The 17,218-nt window shown below is 38.2% G+C and overlaps 2 protein-coding genes across 2 annotated transcripts; both read right to left on the bottom strand.

Moving 5' to 3' along the window:
• Positions 1-3,346: 3,346 nt before the first annotated feature.
• Positions 3,347-7,078, bottom strand: LOC110021635 (probable beta-D-xylosidase 7). The gene is made up of 6 exons (XM_020720198.1): positions 6,478-7,078; positions 6,090-6,386; positions 5,842-6,011; positions 5,379-5,476; positions 4,516-5,280; positions 3,347-4,055 (listed from the first exon to the last, which is right to left on the bottom strand). The coding sequence occupies exons 1-6, from the start codon at positions 6,871-6,873 to the stop codon at positions 3,466-3,468; spliced, it is 2,316 nt and encodes a 771-aa protein (XP_020575857.1). The 5' UTR covers positions 6,874-7,078; the 3' UTR covers positions 3,347-3,465.
• A 5,797-nt stretch (positions 7,079-12,875) lies between these two features.
• Positions 12,876-16,283, bottom strand: LOC110021609 (elongation factor 1-alpha-like). The gene is made up of 3 exons (XM_020720169.1): positions 16,187-16,283; positions 14,156-14,633; positions 12,876-14,076 (listed from the first exon to the last, which is right to left on the bottom strand). Exons 2-3 carry the CDS (start codon positions 14,615-14,617, stop codon positions 13,195-13,197), a joined length of 1,344 nt encoding a protein of 447 aa, XP_020575828.1. The 5' UTR covers positions 14,618-14,633; positions 16,187-16,283; the 3' UTR covers positions 12,876-13,194.
• Positions 16,284-17,218: the final 935 nt, after the last annotated feature.

Raw genomic sequence — 17,218 nt, 5'->3', positions numbered from 1 at the left:
AAGTTGTAGGAGTTGTGAGGGCCACGTAAGCCGTAGTTGATCATATAGGTAGCGGCGAGTTGTGCTAATGTTAGTGGGTAGTAGAGCCCGGTATTGGGGGTTGTGTGAGCTATGGGCAAGAGGGCCACGTAAGCCGTAGTTGATCATATAGGTAGTGGCGAGTTGTGCTGATGTTAGTGGGTAGTAGAGCCCGGTATTGGGAGTTGTGTGAGCTATGGGCAGCATAAGTTGTAGTTGGCAATATAAGTCATAGCGAGGAGCTCAGGTGACGTATGTATGTCGTAGAGGTATGAGTTGGGAGTTACATGAGCGCTAAGTCACATATAACAAAATTGGTCACATAGATTGTTGTGGATCGTTGTGATGATGTTCATAAGTCGCAGAGTCTGGAGTCAAGAGCTGCACAAATTGTGGTCACATAGGTCGTAGTTGGTCATGTAGGCCGTAGTCATGAGTTGTGTTGACATCCGTAAGCCGCAAGGGACAAATTTGAGAGCTACTCGAACAGTAAATCACGTAGGTCGTAGTGGAGAGCCATGATGACATCTGTAAACCATGGAGGTCAGAGTCGGGAGCTGCAAAGAAGGAGCTTTAAGAGTTTAGAGAAAGTCACTATCTTCAGGGTATATTGTTATATCATCTTCGGAAGGTGTCGTTGCACTGTATGTGTGGTGTGTTCTTACACTGTCATTGGGATGTGTCGTCTCACCATATTTGAGGTGTATTGTTACACCATCTTTCAAAATGCATTGCTAAACCCTTTTCAGGAGGTGTCATTGCACTGTATCTGTATGTAGGTGTGTTATTATACCGTCATCGGAGAGTGTCGTTTCACCTTATCTAAGGTTTCTTGTTACACCAACTTTGGGAGGTGTTCTTACACCGTATTCAGAGTGTGTTGTTTCACCATCATTGACGTGTGTTGTTGCATCATATTTGGGGTGCATTGTTACGTTATTTTCAGGAGGTGTCATTATATCGTATCTGGGATGCATTATTACACCATCATGGGGGTGTGTCGTTGCATAGTCTCTAAGATTCATTATTATATCCTTAGGGGCGTCATTACACTATATCTTAGGTACATTGTTGTACCGTTTGTGAGATGCTACACCATTCTGCAATGTCATTAGGGTGTGTCGTTGCGCCATACAAGAGGTGTGTCATTGCACTGTATCTGGGTTGTGTTGTTACACCATTTTTGGGAGGTGTCGTTGCACCATATGTGGGAGGTGTCGTTGCACCGCATTTGGGGGTGTTATTTCATCGTCATCAGGGTGTGTCATTGTATCGTACCTGGGGTGTGTTATTACACCATCTTCAGGAGGCATGATTACAACATATCCGAGTTGCTTTATTTTATTATCATCAGGGTGTGTTGTTGCACAGTATTTGTTACACCATTTTCATGAGGCGTATTTAAACCGTATCTATGGCGCGTTGTACACTGTTATCAGTGTGTCGTTACACCGTATCTGAGGTGGATTTTTATGTCGCCATCAGAGGCGTCATTACACCATATAAAAATTGTTGGTACACCGTTTGTGAGGTGCTTCACCATTCTACAATGTACTATGGGATTTGTTGGTGCACATTGTGACTTCACAAGAGACTTCACTGCAAAGAGTGAGTGGCAACCGATGATGGTCAGCGGTGGTCGGTAGACGTTAGTCATCGGAGTTGACCGACAAAAATAATCGGAGCTAGTCGAATGCACAGATGGTTGGAATTGGTCGTGACCAAAGTTGGCTGGAAGTGGGGGCGGGCATAATTGGCTGGAGGCAGCGGCGTTAGTTGGAATAGCAGCAACGGCTGCTTGAGTGAGAGGCATTCACCTGAATGATATTGGACTCTAGCTCCTCTTCCAAGTTTCAAACTTCTTCTGGCTTCAGGTCCCTCGCTCCTTTCAGAAGAGGGATAGGGCTCTATTTATAGAGTTCAGGTTGTAAATAAGAAATGAATTCATTCCACTCCAATCTGACATTTCAGATAGATTTCTTCAATCAGATCGCATTCAATGAGCATTAGGAGACTTAATGGTGTTATAATTGAGCAATCTTGTGCTTGTTGAATTTGTCTCGCTGAAGTGCTCGATTTGAATATAAACATGTTAGAATTGAAATTTGTTTGATCGTCCAGTTATGCTCGAAAAGCTCTTGAAAATTGTTTGTTGACTTGATCTGGGCTTGATTTAATACAGATTGGATAATTTTGGTACCGTTGGGACCGTCTCATTGAGCTGGTCAGTTTCACTATATAAGTTTGTTAAAATTAGAATTTTGTATGAATTATGATTAAAATTTGAATGTTTATTACTCAAAAATTGTCTCAAGATTAGTGTTATGCTTCAAGATTCGTGTTGAATGATCAACTCCACCTCCGACGGCCTTTGTTGGCCAACTCTAGTAGTCGTCGACTCCAGCCACCTACGACCAACTCCAACTACCGTGACCGTCATCGACCGTTGTCTGCTCCTTACGGCGAAACATCGTGCAACTCAACCACCAACACCACATAACCACGTAACAACCTATGAAGCGGCGCATCATCCCGAACTTCATGCTGAGACAGTGCATTGAAGCTCCAGCGTTAACTCCCCTCTGCAACCGCTCCCTGCCGCAGGGCAACGAGTTCTTCTGCGCACCGACATTGTAACCCAAGAAACTGTGTAATCCCTTTACGCTTGTGAGATAAGAGGTTGTACATATTAGGCAAGGTCCTGTGGTTTTTTTTTTCCTTTCCAGATTTTTCACATCAAAACTTATGATATCCCAATTGACTATCTTCTTTCATCTGAGTTTGCGTTGAATCCTTATACAATACTAAAATAATAATTTGCTATTTTACCGCCATGAATCTCTTAACATGCATCAAAATCTATCAATAGTCTACAAAATTTTCAATTCTTATGAGCAAATGCCTTATATTTGACTTTTTCTTTTCGTATCGTCTTACATATAAACAAATTATCACGTATTTTTTAAATACTGTGTTTTGATGTAAATGTTATGTTGCTTTAACCAAATGCCAGCAATTTTTACTGATTTTTGTCTTCGGAGATCGTGATGCGAATATTTTTTAATAATTCATTTATTGGCTTGGAAATCATTTTATATTACGCAATCAACATTGCAGTGATAACCCTTTCTTAATTGTAAATAGAAATAGATGAATTTTCATATGTCGAGTGCTGAAGCCAGGACCAGCGTATTAGTACTTTTCCCTCGAGTATTGATTGATTAACTCAAGGAGAAAATCCGTAAGCAATTACTCTATAAAATTCTGATTAAAATTCTATCTTTAAAAACCATTCATTCATACTGAATTTGTAGCATACTTATCAATCAGTCTAAAACATCCATCCACTTATTAAAACCCGAAGATGAAATCCATGATTTACAAATTTATGATCTCCGATTCTTGGCGGCTCAAAGCTCTCGAATTCTTGCTGCTCCACCCACAAATTCAAGCAACGACGCTGACCTCAAGCTTCTCTTTCCCCACCATCAAGAAATGAGACCCCAAATCCACCAACTTCCTTCCATCTTCCTCAACATGCACAAAATCCTCGCATGGCTTCAACACAAATTCAACATGAGCAGTCTCCCCCGTCTTCAAGCTTAAACTTTCAAATCCAACTAGTTGTTTCCTTGCCCTGCCTCCTGCCAAGCTTGGCCTGCGCAAAAACAGCAGTACAGAGTGCTTTCCATCCATGGGACCATGGTTCTCCACTCCCACTATGGCAGAGAGCTTCAGCAGCTCACATTCTGATCTGCTCATCTTCGAAACGTCATAGCCGGTTATGCCTGAGTTGTTGTTGCTGGATTGAAGAGCAGTGGCTGATTTGTTAAGAAGTAGGATTTTGGGTGTGGATTTGAATTTGTAGGAGAAGGTGGAGTAGCCGAGTCCATGGCCGAATTTGAAGACTGGCTTGCCAGTGTAGAAGCGGTAGGTTCTTCCTGGGTACCCTGAACCTGGGTCTGCTCTCATTCTCATGTCAGTCATGGGAACTTTGGTGAAATCTTGTGGGTACCATGTGAGCGGAAGTCTTCCTCCTGTAGTTTTAAATCATGAAAGCATGATCAAGCCGTTGGATATGCTGGTTTTGAATGGAAAAAAGTGATCTTTACAACCTTTTTTGAAAATGCAAAGCAAAGTAAATTTATGTACTTCAAAAATATTACATCCCAACTCAATCTGTCAGCTAGGCATGCCAGCAAATCAACAATTTTTTTTAAAAGTGTATTGGATAGCGTTGCATTACTTACAAAAATTTTAGTTTGCGGGGTTCATAACTTCAAAATTGCACACCAAACCAAACACAAATGCACTAAGGCTTTGTTTTTTAGTTACGTGATTGGTAATTCATAATGAAGAGTAAAAAGAATGGAATTTTTTCTTTTAAAAAGTGACATATACCTATAACAGAAATGAATTTCTCATTCATCTTTTAACAAAGTGCTGTGCTGCATTGAAAGCCCAAAACAAATTAACATAAAGAGCAATATACTTCACCTGGATTGTGCTCGCCAAAGATAACTTCTGCAATAGCCAAACCACCAGCTTCTCCAGGATATCCTCCCCACAGAACACCTCCAATATTTTCATCATTTTTAACAAACGAAACATCAACAGGACCACCACAAAGCAAAACCAATATCGCCGGCCTCTTCACAACTCTTGCCACACTAGTAATAAGTTCTTTCTGCATCCCAGGAAGCACCAAATTGTCCCTATCTAAATCTTCCTTCTCCAAAGTCAGATCCAATCCCATGAACAATATCACATAGTCCACTGAGCCGGCCAGCTTTACTGCCTCATCAATATGGCTTGTGTTACAGATAACAGTATCACAGCCAGCCGAAAATCTTGTGTTCTTCACGTAGTTCTGCAGTACCTGAAGAGGAGTGTTTGATTTGCATGGTGGTCCGTTATAGTTTCCTAGCAGAACTGAAGCACGGTTTGCATTTGGACCAATCACAGCAAGTGAAGAAACCTTCGATTTGGACAAAGGAAGGATTTTTTTCAAGTTTTTCAGAAGAACAATACCATCTCGGGCTGCTTCAAGAGCCAGGTTCTGATGAGCGCCAGAGCAGACCTGTTTTGAAGCAATGTTGCCGAAGAGAAGGTGGTTGGGACTTCCATTGAAGAGCCCGAGTCGCATTCTTATGGAGAAAAGGTTGTGAAGCCCTCTGTTGATGTCCTTTTCTGATAATTTACCTTGTTTAATGGCGGAGTAGGCGTAGTTCCGCACATATTCTCCACAATTCACATCCATTCCTGAAAGTATATGAGATGATAAAGTAGTAATTTTGCAATTTAAACTCATGTTTTTGCTATCTAGATTACATGTTCGTCTTAATGTTTGCATTGTTTACCAGCTTTCAGCGTGATAGCTACTGCATCTTCTGGGGTCTTGGTATATTTCTGGCTCGTGTAAATGACCGAGACAGCATCGCAATCCGAAGTGATGTAACTGTGAATAAACAAAAGACAAAATAGTTGTTGATACATGATTTTTCTATATTTTACATTTTTACTGAAAAAAGGCACTTTGGCTGAAGTAAATTGTTCATGTAAAACAACCGAACCTCTCAGTTCTACTTAAGTAAACAAGGTTATGATGTAACGCACAACTATTAGAGGGTGGCTTATAAGGAAGCCATGATTATAATAAATGGTTGCAACTTAACTTGTTTTTATGGGTGTGGCCTTATTTGAGGAAATTCTACTTTATAAATGATCATCTATACTGAAATATGGTGATGTTAAACAGACCCATAGATTTAAGGTCTAAATAAAGCATGAAGGCAACAACCACAGCTGTTTTTAGCATCTCACCCATTAAAACCCCACAATCCTCTTGCTGTTTTTGTTAGAAGATTGTAATCGGCACAGGTTGGAACGCCATTAACTTGATTATATGAGCACATGATTCCAGAGGCATGACCTTGTTCCACACAGCTCTTGAAAGGAGGCTGATAAGTATCCTCCAGATCCTGAACTGAAATCTGTAGCCACAAACAGCTCTTTTCCTTAATTGAAAAATAAAAACTCAAGGTAAAAAAAATAAAAGGTTTGGTAGTTACCTTTGCATTGAATGAGTACCGAAGAACTCCGTTCCAACGGTCGAGATCATAAGCAGTAAAATGCTTGCAGCAAGCTGAAGCCTTGAGCCCTGCTCCACCTTCTCCTCCGTAAGAATAACCCTGCACTCCTCTGACATAGGAGACAGCATACTTGCTCGCCATTAATGGGTCCTCCCCTGGAGTTTCTTGGCCTCTGCCCCATCTCGGATCTCTGAAAATATTAATGTTCGGTGCCCAAAATGTTAGCCCTTCTGCCTGCCCGGCATTGTACAACGCTCGAGCTTCGGTTCCAATAGCCTTTAAAGAACATTCCAAAATGAATGAAAATTTGTAAAACATATACTTGGCGGTAGCAAAAAATTGATTCAGCTGTAATGAAAAGATTTACCTCACCGATTCGGTACCAAAGCAAGGGGTTAAATGAAGCCGCAGTAAGAATGACTTGAGGGAAGCTGGTGCCGGACGAAATTGAGCCGTTGTAGTGGATGCCTCGCCCTGCATCAGAGATGCCATGAAGAGCTTCGGACCACCACTTGTAGCCCGGCAAGCCAAGGCGGGGAATGGGAGGAGCTCTGTCGACGAGCTGGGAGATCTTTTCCGCAAGGGTAAGGCGGGCGATGAGATCATCAACCCTCCGCTCTGTAGGCAAGTTCACGTTACAAAATGGGTAATCTTTTGTGGAAGGATTGGAAGCATCACAGGAGAATGGAGAGATTGATGAGAGGATGGAAGTGGGGAGGAGGAGGAGGAGGAGGAGGAGAATGGTGTCTGTTACTGTTCTCATGGCTTCCTCAAAAACTTGATCTTTGGTTTGGTTTCGGGGCTAATGCATGAAGGGCAAGAGAATGGAGAAGAGGGAGGGAGGGAGTGAGCAAAGGAAAGATCGTGATTTCGGGATGTAGGTGGGGCAGTTAAAAGAAGGGGAGGAACAACTTTTTGACTTTGAGTTGGGTCCGTAATTGTCAAAGATGACAGATTTGCTCTTTCATCACGAAATTAAATTGGGGGATAAATCAGAAACAACCTCAAATCTTATTCGGCTCATCTATATAATTAAGTCCTGGTTATGCGTCGGTTGTCGGTTGAGCCACAGAGCCACAGCCGCTAGTCGCCGGCAAAAAAGTGCATAGGTAAGACATAAGAAGCGTTGCGTGCATAATAGAGTTTATATGAGCATTATATCTGAATTATATTCGTGTTATATCTCTTTTAACTTCCATATAACTTGTATGTAACCTACATGTAAACTACATATATGTGAAAATAGAAGCGCGGAACTTATTTGTAAGTTCAGGTAGGTTGCATGTAAGTTATATAGAAGTTACATGAAAATTACAAAAAATATAACGTGAATATAATACTGATATAACACTCATATAACTTTCATTATATACGCAGCGATGCGTACGTAATATGTACACAAATTTTTTTCCTGATCGTCGGTCGCTAATTTTCCATCCAATTGCTAAAGACAATCAAGTTATGCTCACTTGGAGGTGAGAATAAAATACTAACAGGGGTAGGTTCAGGGCATTAGGACTTTTAATAAAATACTAACAGGGGTAGGTTCAGGGCATTAGAAGGACTTTCTAGGACTTTTGATCTGACCAAAGACAAAATTTTAACTCATAATTTTACACCAAATTGGATGTACGGTTGGTGAGAGGACCCACACTAGTTTAGCAAAGCGGGACAAGAGGGCCTAATTTAGGAAAAAATATTACCTCAGAAGTACTGTGTACTGTTGCATCAGTACTCCAATGGTGAGGTGCCACGTATGCAATGATCCTATCGTGGCGCCACGTGGCACCCTATCATTGGAACACTGATGCATCAGTACTCCTGAGGTAATATTTTTTCCTAATATAGATATGGGGCATTTATAACACACCACCTAATTCTTAAGCAATTAAATATTAAACACCTAAACTTTATTTTTTGTGTACATACACACACTCAGTAGTAGACCTTGGTTGGGTCTAGGGGAGCAATTGGTCCTCATAAATTTAGATTTTTACTTATATATGAGGGTAATATGGTCTTTTGCCCTCCTAAAATATTATTTTGTCTCTCTTGAAATATTACAATCTCTTTTGCTACCCTAACCCTTCTCACAGTGGGTTTAGGGGAACAATGTACCTCCCTGAAAAAAGGAGAAAATTTTGCGTACTTAAGACCCAACGCTATGTAAGTCATGTAAGTTACAGGGAGGGTATTGGGGTTTATATCTGCGTTATACTCCTTATAACCTCCATGTAACATACATGCAACTTACAAATATATGATTTACTAGTTACATGTATGTTACGGAGAGGTTACAGAGGGTATAACACATATATAACTCTCAATACCCTCTCTGTAACCTATCTGACGTACGCAGCACTATGTACGTCCTACATACGCAATTTTTTCTCTATACAAATATATGATTTACTAGTTACATGTATGTTACAAAGAGGTTACAGAGGGTATAACGCATATATAACTCTCAATACCCTTTCTGTAACCTATCTGACGTACGCAACACTATGTACGTCCTACATACGCAATTTTTTCTCTAAAAAAAAGAGATGGTTCCAGCTCTGCACCCACTCTTCATGTCAGATAAAATTTATTATTATTTTAACTTTAAAAAATTGTGAAATGCATATTTCCATACATATATAAGGTAAAAATTAAATGGTACGCATGTAAATCTTCCTATAGGTACGCATGTAAAATATTGTTCTTTTGTTCGGTAAAGAGGAAGCTGCTAAACTACGCCGAGCTGTCCTAATTGTGAGGTGCGGTTCACGTGGACAGTCCATAATCGATCATTTTAGTCTAATAAAACAAACTCATGAGACACGATTCTACTTTATCTGATCAGCTCGTGATAGGTCTGATGTTTCTGATATTTCAATTCATAAACATGTACTTAGGGTTCCTCAATATTATCATTTATAGCCTGTGCACCAATTAAAATTTGTTACATCAATTAAAAAAAAAATTGTATTTCAATAATTAATGTAAACTTTTAAAATTTATTCTGTCAGAAATCTTATCGCTGCACATTCAGACTTGAAACATTTTACTTAGTTAAAAGTATAAATTCTTTAGTTTTTAGATGAAATTCAATTCCCAATGTTTTCAATTGAAATACCAAATGTTTTAATACCCTTTCATAGTTCTTGACCTGAACAGGCCAGCATGTAACAAACGCTCTTTCTTGGCATTTTGCAGCATTATTTTTAGGGGGGCAAAATTATAAAAAGTCTATATTATTTGAAGCATTGGGCAAAAAATATAACTTATTTTTAGGGGGGCAAAATTATAAAAAGTCTATACTATTTGAAGCATTGGGCAAAAAATATAACGGGGGCAAAATCAATTAATTTTATAAATCACATTGAAAAATATTAAATTTTATTATTTATATAACGAAATTGCAAATGTCATGATTGGCAATTGTTCGCCCCGAGCATAATCTAATTATGCTCCTTGTTTTATTTATGTCTGACAAGCACCTCATATTTATGTTCCTAAAACTTATATTTTAACATTTAAATAATCTAGATCACATTATTGATAATACTTCTAACTATTTATTAATAATTAATGTGTGTCGGAGCGATAGAGTAATTTTTTAGTGTCTTAGCGTTGTACGAAAATCCAACACACACTCAGGTAAAAGAGAACTGAACAGAAGGAGATACCATGATTTTTACGTGAAAACACCTGAAAAAGAGAACAAACCATAAGATCAAGCCCAATTGAAATAATTAAATATGCAATGGTGAATATATCCGCTCTCTGTTCTTCTGATTTAGGGAATATGAAAATACAAAGTTGATATACAATAGTATTTCAACAATTGTAACTATAACGGGTCACGAAGACAGTAGTCGATTGTTATTGAGGTAGTAGTCCGCCATGAATAATGTAGATAACTTCTGTAGTACTAGTTTGTCATAAAGACTGAAAGACTGTAGTTGAAAGGCATGAAAGTAGTTAGTTATGTAGGGTCATAAATGGTTGCTTCAAGATTCTTGATTGACCACAGAGGCTGTAATAGAGAGCTTTCGGTGTTGTGAGCCACGTAGGTCATAATTGGTCACATAAGACATACTTGTGAGCTATAATAACGTTTATAGGGCATAGAGGTCAGAGTTGAGAGTTATATGAACTGTGATAATATTCATGGGCCATAAAGGTCGATTTGGAAGTTACATGAGCGGTGATAACGTTAGTAAGCATTAGAGTCTCGAGTTGGGAGCTGCATGGGCGGTGGACCACATAGATTGTAGTTGGTCATGTATGCAATATTAGTGAGTTGTGATAACAGCTGTAAGCCACAGTGCCCGGGTTTGGGAGCTCTAAGTGTTGTGATGACAATTGCAGACCGCAAAAGCCGGAGTTGATAACCGCATTAATTATGATTACGTTTGTAGTCCGCATAGGCCGGAGTTGGAAGCCACATGAGTTAACGTCCATAGGTCGTAGATGCTAGAGTTAGGAGTTGTATGAGCTGTGGAAACGTAGGTTGTAGTTGGTCGCAAAGCCTATGGCGCGGAGCTGTAATACCATTTGTAGGCTATAAAGACATGAGTTGGGAGCTGCATGAGTTGAGATAATGTCCATATGCCATAAAATTTAGAGTTGAGAGCTGTATGAGTTGTGGACCACATAGACATATTGGTCATAATGGCGAGCTACAAGGAGAGCTTCAAAAATCCGGAAAAAATAAATGTATCCTAAGTATGACTATTATAAGCAGTTATTGTGGAGTGTATTATTACATCTTTCTTTGGGAGGTCTTGTCGCACCACATGCGAGTTGTGTCATTGTAACTTATTCAAGATATGTTGTTACATTGTCTTTGGAAATTGTTTCTTTGTAGGATGTTGTGTTACTCTGCAATGTTGGTCATTGCTTTACATTGTGCTTCGTTACACCGTAACGTACGCTGAGATTCTGCAGTTCACGTCGTAATTCCGCAGAAGGCTTTATTGCAATGAGTAGAGGGTGCCCGAAAATGGTCCATGATGGTCGATGGTGGCCGGTGAGTGTTTGCCGACAGTGGTCAGTGGCTGCAGGAGTGAGTGACATTAACTGGACCTTTAACGTGGAACACTAATACCTCAACTCCTTCTCCAAGTCTCGGGCTTCCTTGGGTTTAAGATCTTAGTTCCCTCTCAAGAGAGGGGTAGGACTCAATTTATAGAGTTGGTGAGAAGTCTCCCCAAAAATAAGGAATGAATCCAGACTACTCCATTAGACGTCCTGGAAATGTTCCCAGATGAGGCGATCTTTTATGGATACATGAGTGCTTTAATGATGTCATAATTTAGTGATCATAGGCACATTGGATTCGTCATGTCAAGATGCTAGTTTTGTCTAATAGTTTGTCTAATTTGGAATCTATTTGACCTTCAAATTATGCATTGAAAACCTCCAAAAAAAGCTTTAATTCATGTTAAATTTGAATCAAATTTGACCAATTTTAGTGTCATTGGGTTTGCTTCGCCCAACCAATTAGATTGCTGAGTTTTTTGAAATCAAATACTAGATGATTTTAATTTCAATTTGAAGATTTCTTTTTCATAAAATACTCTAAGATTCATAATAATCAAATTATGAAAATTTATTGATGACATATCAATAATATATCATAATAAATAATATATAATAATTATTCATTATTTTTAAAATGACTACTCAAACCAACAAATCTTTAGATAAATCATTAAATTTTCATGATATTGATGCCCATTTGTTTTTTATTTTGGCATATTTTTTTAGGCATTTACATGGGATATCACCCAATTTCTATGTGTTTACACATCTAATATCTAAAATTTACTTAACATTCATATCACCAAAATCTTTCATATCACACCAAAAATATAAAATGTTTAAATTTTAAAAGTTGAAGCACTTTTCATGTATAAAATGTTTAAATTTTAAAAGTTGAAGCACTTTTCATGTATAGGTAAAGCTACATATATGTAAAAGGCAAACTCCATGCATGTAAAAGGCAAACTTTAGATTTTAGAGGTGTAAAGACAGAAATTAGCTGGTATGTATATAATCTTCCCTTTTTTTTATCTCATAATCATTGTAAAGCCACCATTTAACAGCAATATATACAATATCAACAAATAAGATCAAATATGGCAATCAGATTGAACCTCAATAGGTCATATAGGCAAAAAATAATCATCAGACCCGAAAAGTATACAAATAGAAAAAGTGAGGGCATAGCCTAAATTCCCAATGCAGAAGAACAAAGTTACAGCAGGTCAAATTACAATGAAAAAATAAAAAATACAATCACAGAGAAGACACATCAAAATAAAAAATAAAGAAAACTGGGCTGAAGCAAAAAACAAAGGTGCCAATAAAAAGAGGAGATGATAATGAAATTAGCCAATTCTGGAGAAGCCTGCATTACCAGGAACCATCTCTCAAGAGAATTTACAACAAGGGTCCTGAATTGGAGAAAATATTAACTGCACTTCCGGACAAAGGTCCAGGGGCTGCCGTGTGAGACACCATCAAAGATCCAGATGGGCTGCCGTGCAAGACACAACGCGTGGCCGAACCCAGACCATTGTCCAGACATGCAATCCGCTGTACGTAATATTTAAAATTCAGCGAGAAAAAGCAACAGCCCCTTTTCCAAAGTTGTACCTAAAGGGAAAAAAGATTGCATCATATAGGCCAAATAAATAAAAAATTATATCCTGCTAATGAAAAATGAGCCTGTGATTAGTTAATAAAAAAACACTCACAAAGGAAAACAAGTTGAAGAGCACATTTAGGCTGTAAACCAATCCAAGCTTCGCAAACGTCATATTAGTTCAAATTGCACTTCAGAAATAACCATGGAAAAGAAAAATCCGACACAATGTCTTCAACAACAGACTCAAAGACCTTTAACAATGCAAAATAAATTAAACATAAAACAAGCAAAATAAATTTTTCAGCGCCACCTCCGGTCAAGCACCCAGTTCTGCATCCAAACACAAGATGCCAAGTCGACCAAATCACACTTATTAATTAAAAACCTGCAGACACGAACAACAAATGACTCGAACACAATTGAAACGAAGCAGTCCTCACTTCATTTCTTCTTCACAGCAGATTTGGTAACTTTGGCTCCAGTTGGATCCTTCTTCTCCACACTCTTTATAACTCCGACAGCAACAGTCTGCCTCATGTCCCTAACAGCAAATCTCCCAAGCGGAGGATACTCAGAAAATGTCTCAACAACCATGGGCTTTGTAGGAATCATCTTCACAAATCCAGCATCCCCATTTTTCAGGAACTTAGGCTCCTTCTCAAGCTCCTTACCAGAGCGCCTGTCAATCTTCGTCAATATCTCAGAAAACTTAACAGCAATGTGGGAGGTGTGACAGTCTAGAACAGGAGCGTAGCCATTGCCAATCTGGCCTGGATGATTCATAATGATGACCTGCGAAGTAAAATTTGCAGCTTCCTTTGCTGGATCATCCTTGGAGTTTGAGGCCACAAATCCACGCTTCAAGTCCTTAACAGCAACATTCTTGACATTAAAGCCAACATTGTCCCCAGGAAGGGCTTCCTGAAGAGCCTCGTGATGCATCTCAACAGACTTGACTTCAGTTGTCAGGCCAGTAGGTCCAAATGTCACCACAATTCCGGGTTTGAGGATTCCCGTCTCAACTCTTCCCACGGGAACAGTTCCAATGCCTCCAATCTTGTAGACATCCTGGAGAGGAAGACGAAGGGGCTTGTCCGAAGGACGCTTCGGTTCTTGAATCAAGTCGAGGGCTTCAAGCAGAGTTGGACCCTTGTACCAGTCAAGGTTGCTAGATCTCTCAATCATATTGTCGCCTTCAAATCCAGATATTGGCACAAAGGGGATTTTCTCAGGATTGTAACCCACCTTCTTCAAGTAGGACGAAACCTCCTTCACAATTTCATCATACCTCGCCTTAGAATACTTTGGCGTGGTGGCATCCATCTAAAATTATACACATCATGTCAGCTAATTAAAACCTGAAATTAAAAAAAAGTAGATAAAAATATGCACAAAAGTTTACCTTGTTGCAACAGCAAATCATCTGCTTCACACCAAGGGTGAAAGCAAGAAGGGCATGCTCACGTGTCTGGCCATCCTTGGAAATACCGGCTTCAAAACCTCCAGTAGTGGAATCAATGATCAACACAGCACAATCTGCCTGAGAAGTTCCAGTGATCATATTTTTGATAAAATCACGATGGCCGGGAGCATCGATGACAGTACAATAGTATTTTGTGGTCTCGAACTTCCACAAGGCAATGTCAATAGTGATACCACGCTCGCGCTCGGCCTTGAGTTTGTCAAGCACCCATGCATACTTGAATGACCTCTTGTTCATCTCAGCCGCTTCCTTCTCGAACCGCTCGATAACTCGCTTATCAATACCACCAAGCTTGTATATGAGGTGACCGGTGGTGGTTGATTTTCCGGAATCAACATGACCGATAACCACAATGCTGATGTGAACCTTCTCCTTTCCCATAGCTTATCTTCTTAAACTGCAATCAACAAATTGCTTCACAACAATCTTACTGCCAGAGCTCGAGACTAAAGGATGATGCATATTCAAAATAGAGTTACATAGAATAATCCATTAATGGCCAAGTACTAAACAAGAAAACAATTTAAGGAAATTTACTTATATACCACATAGTATTTACATATCTAACACCTAAAGCTTAGTATATATACATATAACACTTTGGTGTCATGAACCTATGCATGAAAGTGTAGTTAGTAGTTTTAAAAAGTTAATAGTAGTGATATTTTGATGTGATGTTAAGGATTAGTGTTATGTAAATATAAGATTCTAGGTGTTAGACATGTGAATACATAGGAATTGTGTGGTATGTATGCAAATGCCCCAACAATTTAACTGGCAAAAAGGAGAGAATGGAAGCACAGAGCGAGAATAATGATGAAGTCTTTCAGAGCATAAATCCCTAATAAATGAAGCATAGAAAGTCAGCAAAACTAGGAAAGAACAAGCAAAATCACCTAGAAATTAGAAGACCTCCTAGAGACAGGTCAATCCCTCATGCCAATTGCCAAGGATACATATATAAAGCTGGTAAATTACGAGAATTGCAATAAAAGCCATTCTTTTAATAACAAAAGAATTGCAATAAAAGTGTTCATTAAAACCATATAAACTGGAAGAAATCTAAGAAATGCAAATTGTAAAACCAGGGTTTCTACTAACAACATGAAAAAATAAAGCTGTAAAAGCAATCAAACAATTACAGATTAGAAAATAGAATATTGAAAAAATAATCTTTGCATCAACGCAGAAAACAAACAATTTCTCGTTAAAAGCTCAAGACCATTCAAATGGAAAAACACACATAAAACATTGAGAAAAAGTTAAACCTGTAAATCTGTTTGGCAATTCTGTATCATCAAAGAAAAAGAATGATGCACACTTTCAGTGATTCCAAAAATAAATAATTATATGGGGTGAAAGCTATAAACAATTTTGCTCAGCAACGGAAGCACCGCTCAAATAAAAAAGAAATCAAGAGTAATAACAAAGAGAGCGAAACAGCAAAAAAAGATTTTTTTTGGTCCTTTTGATTCTACACTTTGTTTACAACAAATTTACAATCACCCAACACCATTTAATTCATAGAAGTACCAGTGGGGTTTCTTCATCGCATTCATAAGCAAAATTCCTTTTTTTTTCCCCAGCATCTATATTCATCTTTACTTATTCACAACATTACATAAACGCAAACATGTATAGCATTCCACCCATGCTGATCTTAATCTAACGCATCTAAATTACAATTAAATCAGTTACTTTGGGATAAAATTTAACAAACTGGGACACGATCAAATCGATCGATCGTCTCTAACATAAAAAACATGAGAATTTTTCGACAGCAGTATAAAAAATCTAAAGTTAATCAAGCAGGAGAATATCATAAATCTAATCTGCCTAAATTTTTAGACTCAACGGGTAATTGAATTAAAAAAGAAAAAGAAAACTAGAGCTTGGAAATTGATTTCCCAATATGCGTTGAAAATAATGCCAGAGAAGAAGAAAACTCACCGCGATTGCAGAGTGAGCAACAGCTGAAGAATTTTTTCTCTCTGGCAGCTGCTCAGGGTCGGCGGTTGTTGAGGAGGAACCCTAGGGGCATCGGAAGCAATATATAGATGCCTCATTTACGAAATTACCCCAGCTCCTCAATGGCGGTTAGGGATAATAACATGCAGAACATAAAAATTTAATATATTTGCAAAACTAATATTCCTATCTATAAGTGTTACACTTACATAGGGCTGTCGCTTGTTGTTAGCGAATTGCTCGTTCGTTAAGCAAACAAGCCGATTAGCTGAATATAAATAAGTTTTTAAAGCTCGAATTATACACGAGTCAATCACGAACAGCTCATTGTTCGCTCGTGTTCTGTTCGTTGTAACTCGAAAAAAAAAAATTTATATAACTATTTATATAATAATATATTACATATATTTATATCTAAATTAAAATTATGACATCTCATGTGGTAATATGGTTAGTGCATTATTTTGTATACATTTTGTCCAGGTTCAAATCCGACAATTTACGTCATTTTTTTTGTCAATTTAATTTTAATAAGCCAATTTCGAGCCGAACACGAACACAAATATTTAAATCGAGCAGAATACGAACACATTATTCACGAGCCGATTTCAAATACTGGTTATTTCAAACGAGCCGAACATTATCTTTTACAGCCCTACACTCACACTCAGATTATTAGAAACTATAGCAGAAAACCTGAATTTTAGGTATTTACAAAATTAATAATTATAATTTTTGTTATATTACGGGTGCGTGTTAAAAAATTAGATATGTTTTTGAACGTTGAATACCACGACTCCAAGCCCAGAAAATAAGGGCCAACAACGGTCACAAATGTGAATATTTACGCGTGTAAATTGTTTTAGTAAAATATGGATAAAAAATAAAATTGAGAAAATTGGATGGGACATTAAATATGGGTGAATATTTACGCGTGTAAATTGTTTTAGTAAAATATGGATAAAAAATAAAATTGAGAAAATTGGATGGGACATTACATTAAAAGATTGAAAT

Source organism: Phalaenopsis equestris, unplaced genomic scaffold, assembly GCF_001263595.1.
Source record: "Phalaenopsis equestris unplaced genomic scaffold, ASM126359v1 Scaffold000136, whole genome shotgun sequence".
Classification (NCBI taxonomy): domain Eukaryota; kingdom Viridiplantae; phylum Streptophyta; class Magnoliopsida; order Asparagales; family Orchidaceae; genus Phalaenopsis; species Phalaenopsis equestris.
This window is presented reverse-complemented; position numbering and strand designations above follow the sequence as displayed.

What these genes read in the sequence shown, in the direction of transcription:
- LOC110021635 (XM_020720198.1), bottom strand. Translation starts at nt 6,873, where the DNA reads ATGAGAACAGTAACAGACACCATTCTCCTCCTCCTCCTCCTCCTCCTC. An exon ending in GGATTGTGGGGTTTTAATGG is followed by an intron (nt 5,477 to 5,841) that starts GTGAGATGCTAA and finishes GTTTATTCACAG; the next exon opens with TTACATCACTTCGGATTGCG. An exon ending in AGCTATCACGCTGAAAGCTG is followed by an intron (nt 5,281 to 5,378) that starts GTAAACAATGCA and finishes ATATACTTTCAG; the next exon opens with GAATGGATGTGAATTGTGGA.
- LOC110021609 (XM_020720169.1), bottom strand. Translation starts at nt 14,617, where the DNA reads ATGGGAAAGGAGAAGGTTCACATCAGCATTGTGGTTATCGGTCATGTT. An exon ending in TGATTTGCTGTTGCAACAAG is followed by an intron (nt 14,077 to 14,155) that starts GTAAACTTTTGT and finishes GTATAATTTTAG; the next exon opens with ATGGATGCCACCACGCCAAA.